The sequence below is a fragment of the Chinchilla lanigera genome, unplaced genomic scaffold (genome assembly GCF_000276665.1).
Source record: "Chinchilla lanigera isolate Chin_1 unplaced genomic scaffold, ChiLan1.0 scaffold00081, whole genome shotgun sequence".
NCBI classification, from domain to species: Eukaryota; Metazoa; Chordata; class Mammalia; order Rodentia; family Chinchillidae; genus Chinchilla; species Chinchilla lanigera.
The window spans coordinates 8639141-8659232 of NW_004955482.1; the positions used below are offsets into that span (position 1 = coordinate 8639141).

General features: G+C 42.0%; 1 protein-coding gene across 1 annotated transcript in view; it reads right to left on the reverse strand.

Annotated features, from left to right (window-relative positions):
- Naa25 (N(alpha)-acetyltransferase 25, NatB auxiliary subunit) overlaps positions 1-20092 on the reverse strand; it is a 75825-nt gene that overhangs the window by 55339 nt on the left and 394 nt on the right. Inside the window, exons 2-3 of the mRNA XM_005403187.2 lie at positions 5674-5759; positions 4152-4290 (exon numbers count right to left, since the gene is read on the reverse strand). Coding sequence (XP_005403244.1) covers positions 4152-4290; positions 5674-5759 — 225 coding nt within the window. The remainder of the gene's footprint in view (positions 1-4151; positions 4291-5673; positions 5760-20092) is intronic.

A 20092-nucleotide genomic window follows, 5' to 3' on the forward strand; every position in this document is an offset into this window, starting at 1 on the left:
TTTTTTTTTTTTTTTGGTACCAGGAATCAAACTCAGGACCTTGCGCTTGCCAGGCAGGTGCTTATGCCTGACATAGCCCCTGAGCTATGTCCCCAGCCCTAGCCTTATATTTTAATATTAAAGCAAATCCTAAGGACTTTTAACATTTTTCTTATTTGGTGAAAACAGATGCTTTTTATCATTAAAAAAAAAAAGAAAGTATTTGCTTTGCCTCTTCTCTCAGTTAGGGGCTGAAAGTCAGGCTTCCTCATCACAGTTACAAGACACAAGACCCCTTGGGACCTGGCCTCTGACCCTCTGACGTTTCCCTAGCACTTTATTGCCTAGCCACATCAAACTCTCTTTGGTTCCATCGGATGTCCTGCGATATATCCCACCTCCACACCTTTATACCGCTCCCTTTGCCTAGAGTCTCCTTTCCTCTTTCTAGTAAGTGAATGTCAACAACAACCCAGTTCAGACATTGGCTTCTGTACAAAACCTTCCCTGAGCACTGTCTCTCCCTACCATTTTTGTTTGTTTGTTTGTTTTCTGAAACAAGGTCTCACCATGTAGTCCAGGCTGGCCTTGAATTCATGACAATCCTCCTGCCTCAGCCTCTCAAGTGCTGGGATTACAAGAAAGTGCCACTTTAGTATCTTATAAATAAATCTATTAACTTATTAATACATAATAAAGTACACAGTGCTGCACCCTTGTAGTCCCAACTACTTGGGAGACTGAGGCAGAAGGATCACTTGAGTCCAGGAACTCAAGACCAGCTTACACAAAACAGCAAGAACTCACCTCAAAAAACAAACCAAAAAAAAAGCACACCATAATGCAGTATACCACCTAGTGATCTATTTCTCCTTATACACCAAGAGTAACATGAGGGCAGGAAGAGTTATCTTTGACTCTGACACGATATCTGACAACAGAACTATCCAGCCAATAATTATTTTAAACCATATTGCTAAATCAACATAATCTATAAATAAATATAATACTCTAACTCTTAAATTTTACCTTTTATAAAAATTAAAACAAAATTCACTGGCATGGTGGCACACACCTGTAATCCCAGGACTCATGAGGCTGAGGCAAGAGGATCACTGAGAGTTCAAGACCAGCCTGGGCTACATAAGTGAGTTCAAGGCCACCCTGAACTATGTAGTGAGAACCTATCTCAAAAACAACAAAATAAAATAATAATAATTAAAACAAAATTCAACTGTAAAGTAACATGTACTTCCCATTAGGTTGAAAAAAACTTTTATTTATTTATTTATTGGCTTTTTGAGACAAAGTCTCACTGCATAGTACAGGCTGGCCTCAAACTTGCAGTGATCCTCCTCTCTTAGCCTCCTGAATGCTCTGATTACAGGCATGCACCACCATGCCCAGCAGATTGGCAGAACTTTTGAAAGTTAAAAACATACAATAAAGAAAAAGAAGAAAAAAAAAAAAAAAATCAAGTGTTAGCTAAGGATGTAGCTTAGCTGTAGCGTGCATGTTTAGCATGTTAACAGGTGCTAGATTCAATTTCCATCAATAAATGAAAAATTAGAAAAAAAGAATAAAGTGTTCACAAAGATATGAACCAATCAGAACTCACAATGTATTCAGAAAACAAATTGGCATAATCTTTATGTTTATGCTTTTTTTTTTTTTTTTTGGTACGGGGAATCGAACTCAGGACCTTGCACTTGCCAGACAGGTGCTTGTGTCGCTGAGCTATACCCCCAACCCTGTTTAAGCTAAACTTACACTTACTCTATGACATAACAATTCCTTTCCTAGACTGTGTTAAGAGTCACTGTATGAATATTCTCTGGCAATGAAAATATCCAGTGACTTGGATATTAGATGAAGAATGTAAATCATGGAGTACATACAATATAAACCCACTTATAGAAATTTTAAAATTAAGCAAAAGTAATAATGTATTATTGTTAGGGAAACAACTGTGATAAAGATTTAAAGAAAAGCAAGAGGGCTGGGGGTATAACTTGTGATAGGGTATTTGCCTAATGTGTAAGACCCTGGGTATGACCCACAACAAGAAAAAAGCAAAGGGAGGAAGAAAGGAAAAAAAAAGAAGCAAAGCCTGCTGGGTGTGGTGGTTCATGCCGGTAATCCCAGCACTTAGGAGCCTGAGACAAGAGGATCACTGTGAGTTCAAGGCCAGTCTGGTCTACACAGTGAGTCTGACGCCGGTTTGAACTACATGGTGAGACCTTGTCTCAAAAAAACCACAAAGCCAGGCCACCCAAATAGTAAAAAGAGCTATGGATGTAGCTTAGTGTGAAGGCCCAGGATTCAATCCCCCGTACTGCAAAAAAGAAAATAGAAACATTCAAAAAACTTCAGGACAGCAAGTACTCCTTGAGAGGTCAAAGGGGAATGGACATTGATGAAAAACACACAGAGAAAGCCTTTCTAAAATCAACAACACTCTATTTCTTAAACTGGGAGTCACTAGTGTTCATTACTATGCATCCCAATTTATTAGCATGTTACATAAAATACATTCTTTGATAGTATGCATTGTGAAAAAATACTTCACAATCAAATGTTTAAGAAATCAATTAAAAGCTGGGTGTGGTGACACAGGCCTGTAGTCCCAGCACTTGAGTGGCTGAGGTAGGAGGATCATCATGAGTTCAAGGCCAACCTGGGCTACAGAGTGAGACCATCTCTAAAAAACAAACAAACAAACAAACAACAACAAAAAAAGAAATTATGAAAATCCTTATTTAAGGCAACTTATTTACAAATAAAATGATAGACTCTTCAGGATATGCTCTGAAATAATCTGGCAGCAGAAAGGCACAAAGCTGACCATGAGTTAATAATCATTAAAGGCGAGTAATGAATATAATGGAATTATTACGGTATTCTACTTTTGTCTGTTTGAAATTTTCCATATTAAAAAATGGAAACAAATGAACCAAGTGTGGTGGCACACACCTATAATCCCAGTCACTAGAGAGGCTGGAGGATTCCAAGTTCGAGACCAGTCTGGGCAACTTAACAAGACCCCATCTCAAAAGTAAAGAAAAACAGCTGGGAAATGTAGTTTAAGGCTCCCTGAGTTCAATCCCTAGGTAAGACCACAAAAATTAACAAATGAAAAACCAAAACAACGGTAAGGGCTCCCTTTAGCTAATCACAGTGTTACAAATGAACTCACAATAGCCTTCGTTCCAAATCAAGGCACATAACACCTGTAAATCACCCTTTCTGTACACAGTCTTTACAGACAGTGGTTAACGCATGAATCTGCCTGTCATCATCCTTGCAAATCATGAGCGACAAGTAAACTGAACAAAGCGAAACAGAGAACTCAGTAAGAAACAATCCAAAAATGCAAGTTCAGGTCAAAAAGCAGTGAAAAGCTCGTATGTGTAACACTGTATTGTCTTCCTAGTGTGACAAGCTGAAAGAGTAAATAAGATTCAAAATGTACAACAGAGCCAGGCATGGTGGCGCACACCTGTAATCCCAACACTCGGGAGGTTGAGGCAGGAGGATCGTTGCGAGCTCAAGGCCAGCCTGAACTGCACAGCGAGACGCTGTCTCAAAAAGACAAAAAAAAAAGTACAATAGATTTTGTGAAATGGGAAGAAACTGTCCAAAAGAAAAGAGAAACTGGGATGGGGAAAAGGAAAAACGAAGGGAAGAGCAAAAAATACACACACACACACACACACACACACACACACACACACACGGTAGTTAAGTTATATTACTAATTTCTCTTAATCCATTGAAAAGAAAGATTTGTGCTAATACCTTGTACTTCAAGTAACTAATATAAAGATAATAGCTGGGCATGGTAGTACACGCCTGTAATCCCAGCACTCAGGAGACTGAGGCAGGAGGATCGCTGCTAGTCCAGCCTGGGCTACACAGTGAGCTCAAGGCCAGCCTGAACTGCATAGTGAGAACCTGTCTCAAAAAGACAAAAAAAAAAACAACAACAACAAAAAAACCACTATATACATACACACACACATATATATATATATAAATCATTGTTAGTCTCCTATTGTCTTGTTTGAAATTTCATTTTATACTTTCTCTTTAAAATAAAATTTCAAAAAAAAAACAAATAAAATTAAATTAAAAAGAAAACCAAAAAAAGCAGTGAAAATAAGGAAACCTACGCCGATGCATCTCCCGGTAAAGAATAGTTAGCGCCTGCAGTGAGTTGTCATCTGTGGGTTCCAGAGCTGCTACCTCCTGTGCTAAGGTAAAGGCTTCCTCTTGCTTTCCAGTTCTCTGTAAGCCAATTGCCTTTAAAACCTAATCCCAAGGAGAGAATAATCAGCTTTTAAAAGGATGCAAAAGGAAATATAAACCAAACAAAACAAATCTGAAAGGCATTATGAGGTATGCCTAGTCTGCTAACCAACTAAACCTGTTTTTACTAAAAATCTACACAAATCAAGATTCCTAGGGGCTGGGGATTTAGCTCAGTGGCAAAGCGCCTGCCTGGCAAGCGCAAGGTCATGAGTTCAGTTCCCGGTACCAGAGAAAAACCAAAAAAAACAAACAAACAAAAAAAAAGATTCCTGCTGAGCATGGTGGTACACATTTGTACTCCCAGCATCCGGCAGGCTGAGGTAGGAGGAAGCCTGCAAACCAAGGCCAGCCTGGAATACACAGCAAGTCTCTCTCTCAAAAAGCCAAAAAAAAGCTTCCTATTTCAGTCATATTAAGAGTGCCCAAGAGGCAGGAGGATCATTGCAAGCTCGAGGCCACCCTGAACTACATAATGACACCCTGTCTCAAAAAGACCAAAAAAAAAAAAAAAAAAGTGCCCAATAGTGTATAAAAGGACCCTATAAAGCTGGGTGTGGTGGTACAAGCATGTAATCCTAGCACTCACAAGGCCAAGGCAGGAAAAAACCCACAAATTTAAGGCCAGCCTAGATTAATTACAACAGCAGTCTGAAAGAAGGAAAGATGGAAAAGAACTCTGAAAATAAATAGCTAGAGGGGGCTGGGGATTTAGCTCAGCGGCAAAGCGCCTGCCTGGCAAGCACAAGATCATGAGTTCGGTTCCCGGTACTGGAGAAAAACCAAAACCAAAACCAAAAAAAAAAAAAAAAAATAGCTAGATAAGTCATATCCCAAAATATAGTTAGCTTTCAATTAAACATTTATGGCATGTAAAGCAATCAGGAAAATAGCCTACAAAGTACTCTGGAAAAAAAAAAAAAAAAAAAATAGTCTCTAAAGAAATCAAACATCTGGTTGGGCAAGGTGGCACACTCCTATAATCCCAGCATTTGGGAGGCTGAGGCAGGAGGACTATTGCAAGTTCCAGACCAGCCTGGACTACAAAGGGAGCTCAAGGCCAGCCTGAACTACATAGCGAGACTTTGTCTCAAAAAGACAAAAAAAAAAAAAAATCAAACATCTGTATACTGTAATGCAGATGTCCCAGTTCAAGATGAATGTAATTATATCATATAGGGCTGGGGATATAGCTCAGTGGCATAAGCATCTGCCTGGCAAGCGCAAGGTCATGAGTTCAATCCCAGGTACCGCAAAAATAAATAAATAAATAAATAAGTTATATCATACATATTAATAATAAGAGATTTAAAATTCATTCTTTCCCTTTAAAGAATTACAAATATAACCCACAAATATAAATGAGTCAGGAGAAAATGAACTTACCTTAGCACAATGAAGATCCTTATGTTTCTTCAACAATTTATCTGCCTGCTGAATTGCCATTTTATTATTACCATTATCAAGGTAATCTGTAAAAAAAAAAAAGTACGACAGTTATATTCCTTCAGCAATGTAAAAAATGCACAGGCAGCTTTCAGATGTTTCAGAAAGTATCTTAATTTGTTATTAAAACTTTCATGGTGATTTATGTCAATTTATGAGTATGGTCTCAATTTGCATCCATTTACCTATAAGAGTCTTGAGTTTATCCTTCTTCATGGCTGGATAATATTCCATTTATAAAAATACCACATCTTTTTTATCCATTCCTTGGTTGATGGGCATTTGGATTGTTTCCAAGACTTAGCTATTACACACTGTGCTGCTATAAACATGAATGCATATATATCACTGTGTTATGATGTTTTTAATTCTTCTGGGAAGATACCCAGAAAGGGAACAGCGGGGTTGAATGGGACCTCTAATCCTAGCTTTTTGAGGATTCTCCACACTGATTTCCACAGTGGTTGCACTAGTCTACGTACCCATCAACAGTGGAGAAGGATTCCCTTTTTCCCCACAGCCCTGCCACCATTTGTTATTGGTTAATTTCTTGAAGACAGCCATTCTTTCTGGAGTGAGATGGAGTGTCAGTGTTGTTTTAATTTGCGTTTCTTAAATGATCAATGAGGTTGAACATTTTATACGTCATTTATATTTCTTCACCTGAAAAGTGTATATTCATCTCAGATGCGCATTTTTGAACTGGGTCTCTGAATTTGGAGGGTCTGATATTTTTCAATTCTTTATATGGTCTAGATAGAAGTCTGTTGTTTGAAGGACAGCTGGATAAAATTTTTTCCCACTCTGGGTTGTCTTTTCACCCTGTTGATTATTTCTTTTGATATGCAAAAACTTATTTTAATAAGATGAGACCCCACTTGTTGGTTCTGTGAAATATTTCCCATGCAGTCTAGGTTTTGTTCATAAACTCTCTGCCTACAACTATGTCTTCAAGATTTCCACCTGCTTTCTTTCAGTACATTTAGTGTTTCTGTTTTAATATTGAGATCTTTGATCCATCTTGATTTTAGTTTAGTGCACGGAGATAGACATGGGCCTAGTTTTAGTCTTCGGCGTGTGGAGAGCCAGTTTTTCCAGCACCATTTATTAAAGGGGGTGTCTTTCTTCCAGTCAACATGTTTGGCCCCATTGTCAAAGATAAGGTAGCTGAGTGTTTGTAGTTGCATCTGCATCTTTATTGTCTCCCTGATGTGAGAAATTGAGAGAGTAAATAAGGTCTAAAATGTACAACAGATTTTGTGAAATGAGGAAAAAATTGTTTAAAAGGAAAAAGGAACTAGGATGGGGAAAGAGGAAAGGAAGGGAAAAGGGAGAAAAAAGCAAGTTAGTCAAACTATTACTGTCTCAGTTCATTGAAAAGGAAGGTTTGTGCTAATATTGATTGTGGAGAATTTTTTATGCCCATATCTTTGACTCTGAGTAACTACTTTGAAGATGACAATATGCAATGTACTAACTATTGTTATTCTCCTCGTCTTTTGTTATGAAATTCTGTTTTATCTTTTTTTTTTCCTCCTTAAAATAAATAAATAAATAAATAATTTCGGCCAGGCGTGGTGTTACACACCTGTAATTCCAGCACTCAGAAGGCTGAGGCAGGAAGATCGTTGCAGGTTTGAGACCAGCCTGGGTTATAAAGTGAGCTCAAGGTCAGCCTGAACTGCATAGCGAGACCCTGTTTCAAAAGACAAAAATAAACAAATAAATAAATAATTTCATGATGAGGCTGGAGCTCAGTGGTAGCGCACTTGCCTAGCATGCAAGAGGCTCTGGGTTCAATTCCAAGTATCACAAAAAAGAAAAAAGATCAGCCCAGGTGTGATGGCACATGCCTGTAATCCCAGCACTTGGGAGGGTGCGGCAGGAGGATCACAGTGGGTTCAAAACCAGCCTGGGGTACACAGCAAGTCCAAGGCCAACCTGGTCTCAAAAAAACCAAAAAGAACTATCAAGGCACAAAAAGACAATGAGGAAACTGAAACACGTATTGCTAAATAAAAGAAACCTACCTGAAAGAGCTACATATGATATGATTCCTATATGATATTCTAGAAAAGGCAAAACTATAGAAACGTTAAACAGGTTATCTGGGCACAGGAAGGCTGGGATGAACTGGTGGAGCACAGGGACTGTAAGGGCAGTAAAACTACTCTATGATACTATATTGGAAGGTACATGTCATCGTACATTTGTCAAAACCCAGAGAATGGCCAAGTGTGTGACACACGCCTGTAATCCCAGCTCTTGGAAGGTTGAGGCAGGAAGATCCTTGAGAGTTCGAGGCCAGCCTGGGCTACAAAGTGAGCTCAAGTCCAGCCTGAACTGCATAGTGTGACCCTGTCTCAAAAAGACAAAAACAAAAAAAAACAAAAAAAAAAAACACCAAAAGAATGTATAATACAAAGCAGGAATCCTAGGATTGAGGATGTAGCTCAGTGGTAGAATGCTTGCCCAGCATGCTAGCATGCACCAGGCCCTAGGTTCATCCCCAGCATGCACACACACAAAAAAAGTGTGAACATTAATCTAAACTACATATGTAAGCCAGGCGTGGTGGCACACGCCTGTAATCCCAGCACTCAGGAGGCTGAGGGGAGGCTGAGGCAGGAGGATTGTTGCAAGTTTGAGACCAGTCTGGGCTACAAAATGAGCTCAAGGCCAGCCTGAACTGCATAGTGAGACCCTGTCTCAAAAAGACAAAAAAATAAAAAATAAACTACATATGAACATTACTTAATAATGTATCATTTGGTTTGGCAATGAATGTGGGGTGCTGGGAGATGAGGGAGTATATGAGAACCCTATTTTCTACTCATTTTTCTGTAAACTTTTGTGGGGTTTTTTTTTTTTTTTTTTTTTGTTCTTTTAGGGACAGGGTCTCACTATGCAGTTCAGGCTGGCTTTGAGCTGACTTTGTAGCCCAGGTTCGTCTCTAACTCACAATGATCTTCTTGCCTCAACCTCCCCAGTGCTGGGATTACAGGTATGTGCTACCACACCCGGCTGTAAACTTTAAATTACTCTAAAAATAAGGTCTACTGGCAAGAGTGAGGTCGTGAGTTCAATTTCCGGCACCAAAAAAAAAAAAAAAAAAAAGGTCTAAACCAACCATAGTGGCATAGGTCTATAATACCAGCACTCTCAAAGGCAGAGGCAGGAGAACTGTAAATTCAAGTTGCAGCCCAGGCAACTTAGAAACTTAGTGAGACCCTGTCAAAATGTTTTTAAAGACATGGGTTTTTGTTTTTGTTTTAAAGACAGTGTCTTGTTATGTAGTTCAAACTGGCCTTGAACTCATGACAATCCTCCTGCCTCACCTTTATGAGTGTGCCACCATGCCCAGCTAAAATTTTAAAAAATTTTTAAAGGCCAGGGATGCAGCTTTGTGCAACGGCTCAGGGCTCAAACTCCAGTACTATCAATAATAAATAAAACGTCTATTAAAGGAAAGTAAGAGCCCGACATGGTGGTATACACCCGTACTCCTAGCACTCAGGAGGCTAAGGCAGGAGGATCATCATGTTCAAGGCCAGCCTGGGCTACACAGTGAGTTAAAAGCCACCCTGGGGCTGGGACACAGCTCAGCGGCACAAGCGCCCTGCCTGGCAAGTGCAAGGTCCTGAGTTCAATTCCAGGTACCAAAAAAAAAAAAAAAAAAGCCAGCCTGAACTGAATAACAAGACCCTGTCTCAAAAAACAAAAAAAAGTCAGAATCTCTAATAGCACTCATTTCCAGAAAAGGAAAATGAGGAGTGTTATAAACGAGAAACTATCAGCTCTAAATATACAAAAGAACACAGGCCAATTCACAATCTACTTCCAGGTTCCTCTCCGCTCATCAAAATCCCAAAGCAGTATAGGAAAGTTCAATGCAAAACAATCTATGGCCCTCGTGCCCCACCGCATAACTCAGACTCAAGTAACAGACTACAGGACATGAGGGCAATCTGGCTGCAACACGTACCACCCATTGGTCATCAGATTGACTCAGGATCTGTCTGGCTAGGCAAGGGTCCCCTTCCCCTCACCGCTCCATGTGCAACCCTCCCCAGAAGCTGTGTACTTGGAAGAGGTCACCCTTCCCAAGGAGAGGAGGGCATTTTGCCAGTCAAGCGTATACAAGTACCTGCACTTCCGTGCTAGAACTTCCAAACAAGCCCTCAAATAATAGACTATCATTTTACCATATGGTTTAAAGTTTTCTCCAATGAACTCTTCACTAAAACTTTTAACACAATGGATTTCATCTCTTTAATCTTTCAGTGCACTTAATATACTGATGAGCACCAATAAAGTTAAAAAAAAAAAAAAAAAAAAAAACCCTACTCTAGAGAGCCACAGCTAGAAAGGAAGGTCAAAGATGTAACACTTGTAAGGGATGGTGATACATGCCTGTAAGACAGAACTCAGGAGGCTGAGGCAGGAAGATCACTGCAAGATGAGTTCAAGGCCAGCCTGGGTTACACAGTAAGACCCGGTCTCAAAAAAAACACACACACAGCTGGGAATATAGCTCAGTGGAATTGCACCTGCCTGGCAAACATGAGGTCCTGAGTTCAATCCCAGCACCAAAACACCCCCACACACAAAATAGATATACCAAACCAGGCACAGTGGCGCATGCCTCTAGCACTCGGGAGGCTGAGGCAGGAGGATCACCAAGTTCAAAGAGTTTGAGGCCAGCCTGGACTACACACTGAGCTCAAGACCAGCATGAACTACCTAGTGAGACCCTGTCTCAATGGATGACAGGTAGATAGGTAGACAGACAGACAGATAGAATAGACATACCAAGAGAATGAACAGACATATCAAGAGTAGACTCCTTCAAAGAATAAAGACCCAACAGTGGGATTTACCCATAAATGAATCAAATCAAAGTTCTGGGGAAAAAAAAAAAAAGCTCTGGACTAGAAGGGTATTTTCCTATTCCGTCCGTAGTTGCCTCTGATATAATTTACCAATGCTCTCTTCTGTAAGAATGGTTACTACTGCTGCTGGTGATGACAGAGAACTACATGACCACATCTAGACAGTATAACTTGCAGTCCACCCCAGGGTAGACATGCAATCCCAAGCCATACAGATGAGGTGCCTTCCTGGTAATCTATAACTACGACATCAGAAGCCTGCATCCATAAGCCATGTGAAATCCCACTCGAAAAATCATCAATCTTTTGAGTCCAAGCCTACCAGTGGCAGCTCTAAAATTCTGGTTTTGCTGGGTATGGTGGCGCATGCCTGTAATTCCAGCACTCGGGAGGCTGAAGCAGGAGGATCGTTGTGAGTTTGAGGCCAGCCTGGGTTACACAGTGAGCTCAAGGTCAGCCTAAACTGCATGGGGAGACCCTGTCTCAAAAAGGCCAAAATAAATAAATAAATAAATAAATAATAAAATAAAATAAAATAAAATTTTTGTTTTGAAGAAGTTTTAGGCTGTGTTGGGGATTGAACTGAGCCTCAACACATGCTAAGCAAGTGCTCTACTATGGAGCTACATTCCTAGTTCACCCTACCCTCCTCTTTTTTAAATTCTGAGATAGAGTCTGGCTAAGCTGCCCAGGCTCACCTTGCACTCACCACCCGCCTGCCTCTTTATCAAATACCTGGAAGGAAAGGGAGCCCTAATGAAGCTTGTGAGGGAGAGGCGGAAGAAGCCTCACTCCTTCTGACAGTGTGGTGTGGCCACAGAACCAACAGGTTAGACCCTGGGTGAGGTGAGGAGTAAGCAGGAAAAACCAGTCTGAAGAACTGAGTAAGCCAAGTGTGGAAGTCAGATATGGAAGAACATATCTGTAACCCCAGCTCATGGGGAGGCTGATGCAGAAGGGTTGCAAATTTGAGGCCAGACTAGGTAGTTTAGGGAGACACTTCTGTCTCAAAATAAAATTTAAAATATTTGGGGGATGTAGTTAAGCACTCCCCTGGTTCAATCCTGAGTACTTCGGGCTGGGGTGGGGCACACACCAAGCGGAGAGGACACAGAAAAGCTGAGATGAAGCCAGGCATGGTGGCGCAATGCCTATAATCCCAGCACTCGGGAGGCTGAGGCAGGAGAATCCTTGCATGAGTTCAAGACTAGCCTGGACTATAAAGTGAGCTCAAGCTCAGTCTGAACTGCATAGCGAGACCCTGTCTCAAAAAAGACAAAAAAAAAGGAAAGAAAGAAAAGTTGAGATGAGCAACTAAGAAAGAAGCTTCAGATCCTGACAGCTTCCTGGTTTCCATGGGGACCTCAGGTATTACACTCCTGCCTCTGCCTCTGCCTCCCACAAGGGTTTCTAGCAATCTCCCTTTCACTTCAGCTGGTATCAGTGAGTTTTGTTTCCTTCCACCCAAAAAATTTTTAACTAACACATTTTACTACATTCAGCTGATGTCAACCCATCTTTCTGATTGCCTAGGCGACTGAAGATTAACTGGTTATTCTTTGGGGAGTTTATTTTCATTTTACATTACCAACCCTCTATGGTAAATTATGTGCCCTTGGAGAAAACAGGCCAATAAAAAACGATATCCTTTTTTTTTGTTTGTTTGTTTTTTCAGGTACTGGGAATCGAACTCACAACCTTGTGCTTGCCAGGCAGGCACTGTGCCGCTGAGCTAAATCCCCAGCCCCATGTTTATTCCCCACCCCCACCCCGGTGGATATCCTAATTCTGTCTTTTTAGTGTACCTTTTAAAAACTTATTCAAGAGTAATTGCAGAGCCGGGCGTGGTGGTGCACACACGCCTGTAATTCCAGCACTCAGGAGGATAAGCCAGGAGGATCGTTGTGAGTTCAAGACCAGCATGGGCTACAAAGAGAGCCCAAAGCCAGCCTGATCTGCATAGCGAGACCCAGTCTCAAAAAAAGACAAACAAACAACAAAAAAAAAGAGTAATTGCAGAGCCGGGAGTGGTGGTGCACACCTGTAATCCCAGCACTTGGGAGGCTGAGGCAGGAGGAAGATCATTGAGAGTTCGAGGCCAGCCTGGGCTACAAAGTGAGTTCAAGACCAGTCTGAAAGGCATAGTGAGATCCTGTCTCAAAAAAAAAAAAAAAAAAAGTAATTGCAGTTTTGGCCATGACAGTTGCTGTTGTTCCCTTAATAAAAATAGTCAACCAGGGCCGGGAATCTCGCTCAGTGGCATAAGCACTTGCCTGGCAAGCCTGAGGTCATGAGTTCGATACCTGATACCAAAATAATAATAATAATAATAATTTAAAAATAAAAAGTCAGCCAAAATTAGCCATTCACAAATGAGAAAAACTGTAACAGGCACTGGTGAAAGCATGTTTCACAAAGCAAGGGTAAAAACCGCTCCAAATGAAAATTCTGAGGCGCCCTTTAAGACAGCACTGGATAACAGTGAGAAAGCTGATCACTTTTCTAATATTCTCCTTACATTAAAGAGAAAGTGTCAGTTTGGGTCCAGACTCCAGTTACTTCTGTAATGGACTTGCTAATCTTTCTTTTTTTTAAATGAAGAACAGGTTTCAGTTTCTCAAGTATCAAAATCTAGGTAAAAATGTAACAACATTTTGGTTCCATTGTGCTTTATTTTTATAGTTTTGCTTTCTTAGGGCAATGGTACAAGTTTTCCATTAAGGGTAATGATACGGATTATCCTAAATAAAGTTTAAAAGCCAACTTGGAGTGCACTCCTATAACCCCAGTCACTCAGGCTGAGGCAAGAGGATCTCAAATTTGGGGCCAGCCTAGGCAACTGAGCAAAAACCTGCCAAATTAAAAAATAAAGGGAACTAGGGATATAGCTTAGTGAACATGAAATCTGACACTTCCCAACAGAAACTCCTGAAACACACAGGCATATTCACCCTGGGACTTAATTCTCAAATCCCCAGGGATACTAAGAGGAAAGATGTCCATCTCACAAATAAAAAAGGAAAGCACTTAAAAATGCATGTTCTCACAACGGCTGTGAAGGTCTCCACAGCAGTTGAATGGTAACTTGTACTGTTCTCATTTCTTAAAAGTTTCAGAGAGCCAGGCATAGTGGCGCACGCCTATAATCTCAGCACTCAGGAGGCTGAGGCAGGAGGGTCATTGCAAGTTCCAGACCAGCCTGGGCTACAAAGTGAGCTCAAGGCCAGCCTGAACTGCGTAGCAAGACCCTGTCTCAAAAAGTTACACACACAGACACACACACACACACACAAAAAAAGTTATACACACACAAAACCTACTATGTACAAGACTAGAAAGGCGATAAAGTTAAAAATGAATAATGCCTCCTGATTGCTCTGTCCTATATTTGCCCCCTTTTAAACATTTTCCACACAGTATTTACAGCAGTGATAGTGAATTTTTTAGAGTTTCAATGATAACAAACATCCCACTATGGGATGAGTGCCATAGGCTTGCCCCCACAGATTTAGAGCTGCTGTATCTTAAAATGGAAGCTTGATCACTCTGCTCCCCTGGTTAAACCCCTTCAGTGTCTTCTGTCTTTAAAACAAGTTTCATCATCCTCAAAATGGCTTTCAAAGCTCTGGGACCCTGCCTAACATCTGCTACCTCCCCTCACTTCCTCTCCAGCAGCTCTGCACTCCAACTACTCAAGCCTTTGCTTTAGGTCTTCAAACAGGCCAAACTCTTCTTCTCTGGATCTTCCTCATGGTCTCCCACATCTCCACCTCAGTCCTTGTTCTTTCATGTCTGTTACGGGTTTGTGTCTAGATGGTCCCCCAAAGTCTCATGCAGTCATGGTGCGGGCTTCTAAAATTTGTGATTGACTCATGGTCCAATGCTGGGTTTATGGGTGTGAGTGCTACACCAGCCCCAGTAGCCTGCATACAATATAAAGGAAGGAAACAGCTTTGCTCTTTCGGCTCCTCCCTTTTTGTTCTTGTTGCTTTTGCTGTTTTTCCACCGCCATGAACTGTTGCCCTCTGCCATGTGCCACTCTGCCTTGGAGCCAGCAGAGTATGAACTGAAACCTCCACAAACTGTGAGCTAAATAGACCCTTCTATCCTTACTTCTGGGCATCAGGTATTTTGTCTCAGCAAGGAGAAAAAAGTAACGAAGACAATGTCCAAAGTAAAAACATTACTGGGCGTGGTGGCGCATGTCTGTAATTCCTGCACTCAGGAGGCTGAGACAGGAGGATCACTACAAGTTCAAGGCCAGCCTGGGCTACATAGTCAGTTCAAAGCCAGCCTCAACTCCATAGTGAAAAAGTAAAATATTACCTCAGAGGGGACCTTTTCTGAACCCGCTGCCAAAAGTCCAGAGGACCATTCTGTACCCTCTCCTAGTATACTGCAGCTTCCTTCAAAGCCTGTAGTGCAAATGCAGTGATTACATGTACTATGATTTAAGTCTGTGAAGACTATGAGCTCCTAAGCAGAAACCAGATCTGTGCTGTTTAGCACTCATTCTCTGCACCTACACTTGTGCCTACCACATACCAGGACCTCAATATATATGCTAAATAAATGGAATACAAAAATGAACACACTGTACAGAAAAAACTGGGTAGTCTACTAGGATAATGACAGGTATATACATAAACAAGATGACAGAAAATGGCTGAAGCTATAGATAAATAATAGAGCGTAGTGCTTTACAGCATACAAAGTGACCACAACAGAAAGCTCAAAGAACCAATCCATGATTACTGGTAGCTCTGGCCTGTAATCCTAGCACTTGGAGGCTGAGGCAGGAGGCTAGTGAGTTAGAGTCTAACCTACACAATTTAGCAAGACCCTTTTTCAGAATAAAAGAAAAAGGGCTGAAGATATAACCCAGTGGTGCAGTGTTCACTGGCATGAACAGGTCCGGTGTTCAATCCCCAGAACTACCAAAAAGGAGGGGAAAAAAAGTAGTAGTCTCGTCATCGTGCCCTATACTTTCACTACTCTATTCTGTGTATTCCTCCAAGAATTTCTTTCTGCATTAAAATTTTCCTTTTAAGTTTAAAATCTTTTTTTTTACTCGCTTTGTAGCTCAGACTGGCACTGAAATCATTATGTAGCCCAGGCTGGTCTCAAACTCACAGTAATCCTCTTGACTCAGCCTCCCGAGTGCTGCAAGTATAGACATGTGCCACCCATAATAAGTATAAAATGATTTTTAGACCAGGCTAACTTGTGACTGTTATCATTGCTACTTTTCAAGAACTACATTTGTGGCCAGGCGTGGTGGCACACGCCTGTAATCCCAGTGCTCGGGAGGCAGAAAGATCTTTGCAAGTTCAAGACCAGCCTGGCCTACAAAGACAGCTCAAGGCCAGTCTGAGCCGCATAGCAAGACCCTGTCTCAAAAAAGAAAGAAAGAAAAGAAAAGAAAGAAATTTTTAATCCCCGTACTTTAGGCTGGGTAGGAAGACACCAAGTTCAAGACCAGCCTGAGATATATAGTGAGTTCAAGGCCAGTATGTACATAGTGAGACCTTGTCTTAAAAAATAAATAACATAACACAAATAATATAACATAACATAAAATAAAATAATTTTAAAATTTAAAAGTCCAGACAAGCATGGTGTTGTGCACCTGTAATCCTAGCACTCAGGAGGCTGACACAGGAGGATCACAGGAGTTCCAGGCTAGCCCAGGCTACACAGTGAGTTTAAAACTAGCCTGACTAGCCAGGCATGGTGGCACAACTGTAATCTCAGCACTTGGGAGGCTGAGGCAGGAGGATCCTTGAGAGTTTGAGGCCAGCCTGGGCTACAAAGTGAGCTCAAGGCCAGCCTGCACCGCAGAACGAGACCCTGTCTCAAAAAGACCAAAAAAAGAAATACAAAAAAAGACCAGACTGAATTACAGAGCAAGACTCAGTCTCAAAAAGCAAAATAATAATAAATTATAATAATGTAAAAGAAGAAGAGGAAGAGGAAAAGAGAAAGAAGAAGAAAATTTTAAAGTCTAAGGTATGGTTTGGTCTGGTTTTTTGTTTTGTTTTGCAGAGCTGAATGTAACCCAGGGCCTCGAAAGTGTCAGGGAAGCATTCTACCACTGAGCTACGACCCCAGCAGCTATAGCCTTTTAAATGATTTTTAGAACAGAAGAGGAAAAGAGGTTGTGCGAGGTGACTTTCTACAGGTCAATACAGTCTTCAGTCACCAAGATACTCTGTCACTTCCAGGGCAAAGTTGAAAAAAACTCACAGAGCTAACAGTACCCAACAGGAGGCTCAGAATAAATATCACCTTGATTGAGGACCTAGGAGTTTTATTAATGAGCTACACCAGAATAATTACCTCAACTGACATTTGAACAGGCATCCAAGGGAAATGTTCCTAACTCACCAAAGAAGTGTTTATCACTGGGGAGACACTGCTGGGAATAATGCTACACCTGATCCAGGCTAATGCAAGACTAGAAGTATAACAGATTAGAACAAAGGATCTTGTGCGTGTGTGTGTGTGTGCTCGGTATTCTAAAGACTACAGGAAGACTTCTCTACTTTGAAATTTCTCTATTTCTATTTTGCAATTTGCTGACCTACCAACTCCTATATTCTATGTAAATGTATTCAGTACCATACCTAACCATCACTTCTGACTATTTAAAAAAGGGGGCAAGCCTGTAATCCCAGCACTCAGGAGGCTGAGGCAGGAGGAGTTTGAGACCAGCCTGGGCTACAAAGTGAGCTCAAGCCTGCTGTGGTGGTGCGCGCCTGTAATCCCAGCATTCGGGAGGCTGAGGCCGTGGGATCATTGTGAGTTGAAGACCAGCCTGGGCTACAAAGTGAGCTAAAGGCCAGCCTGAACTGCATTAGGGAGACCTGTCTCAAAAAGACAAAAAAAAAAAAGAAAGAAAATGTGAGCTCAAGGCCAGCCTGAACTACACAGTAAGACCCTCTTTCAAAAAGACAGGCTAAAAAAAAAAAGACTGACTAAATTAATTAATTAATTAAAAGGGGGAACAAATTACTTAAACAGAATTAAATATTTATTATGTCTCTCTATCCCTCTCCTCTCCTACCCCACAACCACAAAAACTTTTGGGGGGGGGGGTATGGCTGGATATCAAACCCTAGGATACTTCACCAGTGAAATACATCCCTATCCCATCCCCTTTTAAAATTTTAAGACAAAAAAAAAAAATTTAAGACAAGATCTTGCTAAGCTGCTGAGGTAGAACTCCAAGTTTGCATCTTCGTGCCTCAGCCTTTTTAGATGCTGGGATTACAGATGTGCATCTCTATGTCCTGCTGAATCACTTTTAAATTAACAGTAATGACAGAAGCAAGCACTGGGGCTTTCTTTCACCAAGTTACACAAGAGCACAAAATGTGTTAAGAACTACAGCAAAAGGAGAATGAAACATCAAGTAGGTAGTCATGGGTAAAAGCCAGGTGCTGTGGCACATGCCTGCCAGCACTCTGAGAGGCTGAGGCAGGAGGATCACAAGTTCAAATCCAGCCTGGGCAACTTGAGGACTTAGCAAGACACTGTCTCAAAATAAAAAATAAAGGGGGCTAAGGATTTAGCTCAGTGTGATAACCTTGGTTTCAATCTCCTGTAGCCCCTAAAAAGAAAGAAAAGAAGTTCATGGGTAGTTTTCAAAAGCAAAAATGCAATATATTGCAACAGAATGTTTCAACTAATCAAATGTATCCTCAAAAGGGCTATCCCAACTTTAGACACAAGTAGAATTTCAACCTGTGACAATTGCAGAACAAATCATCTCACAGCCCTGTTCAGGTACACACTCAACAACATCCAGGGACAGCTGAGGTCCTGAACAGGGTTTCTAACAGCTGCAGAACTTGGCAGTACAAGAATGCTGTACAAATAGTGGCGCTTCAAACTGAGCTTAGAGAAGGGCTGGGCTCCCCAGTGAGAAAGGTGCTTGAATTCCAGCTCTCCAACTTACTAGCTACAACCTTGCGCAAATTAATGTCTTTGGCCTTCAATTTCCTGTTATGACCACAATCATCAAGAGTCTGTAATTCCAGCACATGGGAGGCTGAGGCAGGAGGCTCACTTTGAGTTTGAGGCCATCCTAGACTATATAATAAGACTTTGTCTTAAGCCATCACTAATAAACTTACCTATCTCATAGGGAAGTTAGCCCACAAGTAAACACTCAGTTAATGCAGTGATTGAACTTTTGACTAGTGGGCAAGTACCACCATAGATGACCTTGCATACATGTTAACTGGTGAACATCTGGATTCAAGGATTAATAGCGGCTGAGACCAACCACAGTGGCAGATGCCTGTAATCCCAGCTACTCAGCAGGCTTGCACAGGAGGATCTCAATTTGAGGCCAGGTTGGGCTATAGAGTGAGACCCTGTCAGCAAAAAAAAGTCTTTTTGGTTAAAAAAATTTTAAAAGTTGGCAGGCAGCTGCTGCACAAACATGCAATGAGTCAAATTATGAATCTGAATTTAGTGCTTTTCATCTGTTGCCTACTTGTATACACCATCTCTGCTCTCTGCAAATATATACTGGAGGGCAAGGGCATGTGAATACGTGGGAATGGGAAAAAGGAAGTCAGAGCCCCGCGTCTGCCACTCACCGTCTATATGACTTCAGCCAATTCAACATCGTCAACTCAAAGTGAGGGAATCACACAAAATTATGCAATAAAAGCAGATCAACTGTGCCAAAACCATAAAGCTAACACCCCCCTCAAAAAACAAACAAACAAAAAAAAACCCTAAAGCACCGCAGCCATGCAAAGAAACCTCCATGTAATAAATGACCACATTATAAATGCGAGGAGTACTTTTGCAAAACACCACTGACCTTGAAGCTTCCTCACCATTAACTTAGTTAGACGAGGGCGTACAACCATCTGAGAGCAAAGTAAACGCAAAAGGAAACACTGTCCAGTATAACAGAACACCCCAGTTATTCGGAAAATATCCGTTGTGGTCGTGTCGTCCCCCCCGATTTGTATGTAGCAGGAGAACATCAAGGTTCATATAAAAGCCTGCAGGATGAGGTAAGCATCGTGGAGTGAAATCCACTCAGCACGCGGAAGGCGAACTACGGAGAAAACCACAGAAAGACTGCACAAGCCCTCCCGCAGCGCTGCACCGCCTCCGACAGGAGCGATCGCAGGCTCTTCGCCGCGCGTCTGGGTCCGAGGCCGCCTCCGCCGGCCCCCCACGCGCGCCCGGGGCGGCTGCTCCTCCGCCAGGAGGCCCGGGCCTGGGAGCTGGGACCCGGCGCTGCGACCTCGCGTCAGGCCCCGCTCCCCTCCTGACGTCAGGTTCTCGGAGCGCGCGGAAGCCCACCCGGGCACACAGCGCCGCCGCCCCCGTCTCCGTGGATAAGTCACCGGCGAGAACCCCCGGGCGGCGCGGCCACCCTCGCACCGCAACCCGGCTCCGCTCGCCCGCGACGGCGGGCCCCTCTCCGCGCGCGCAGC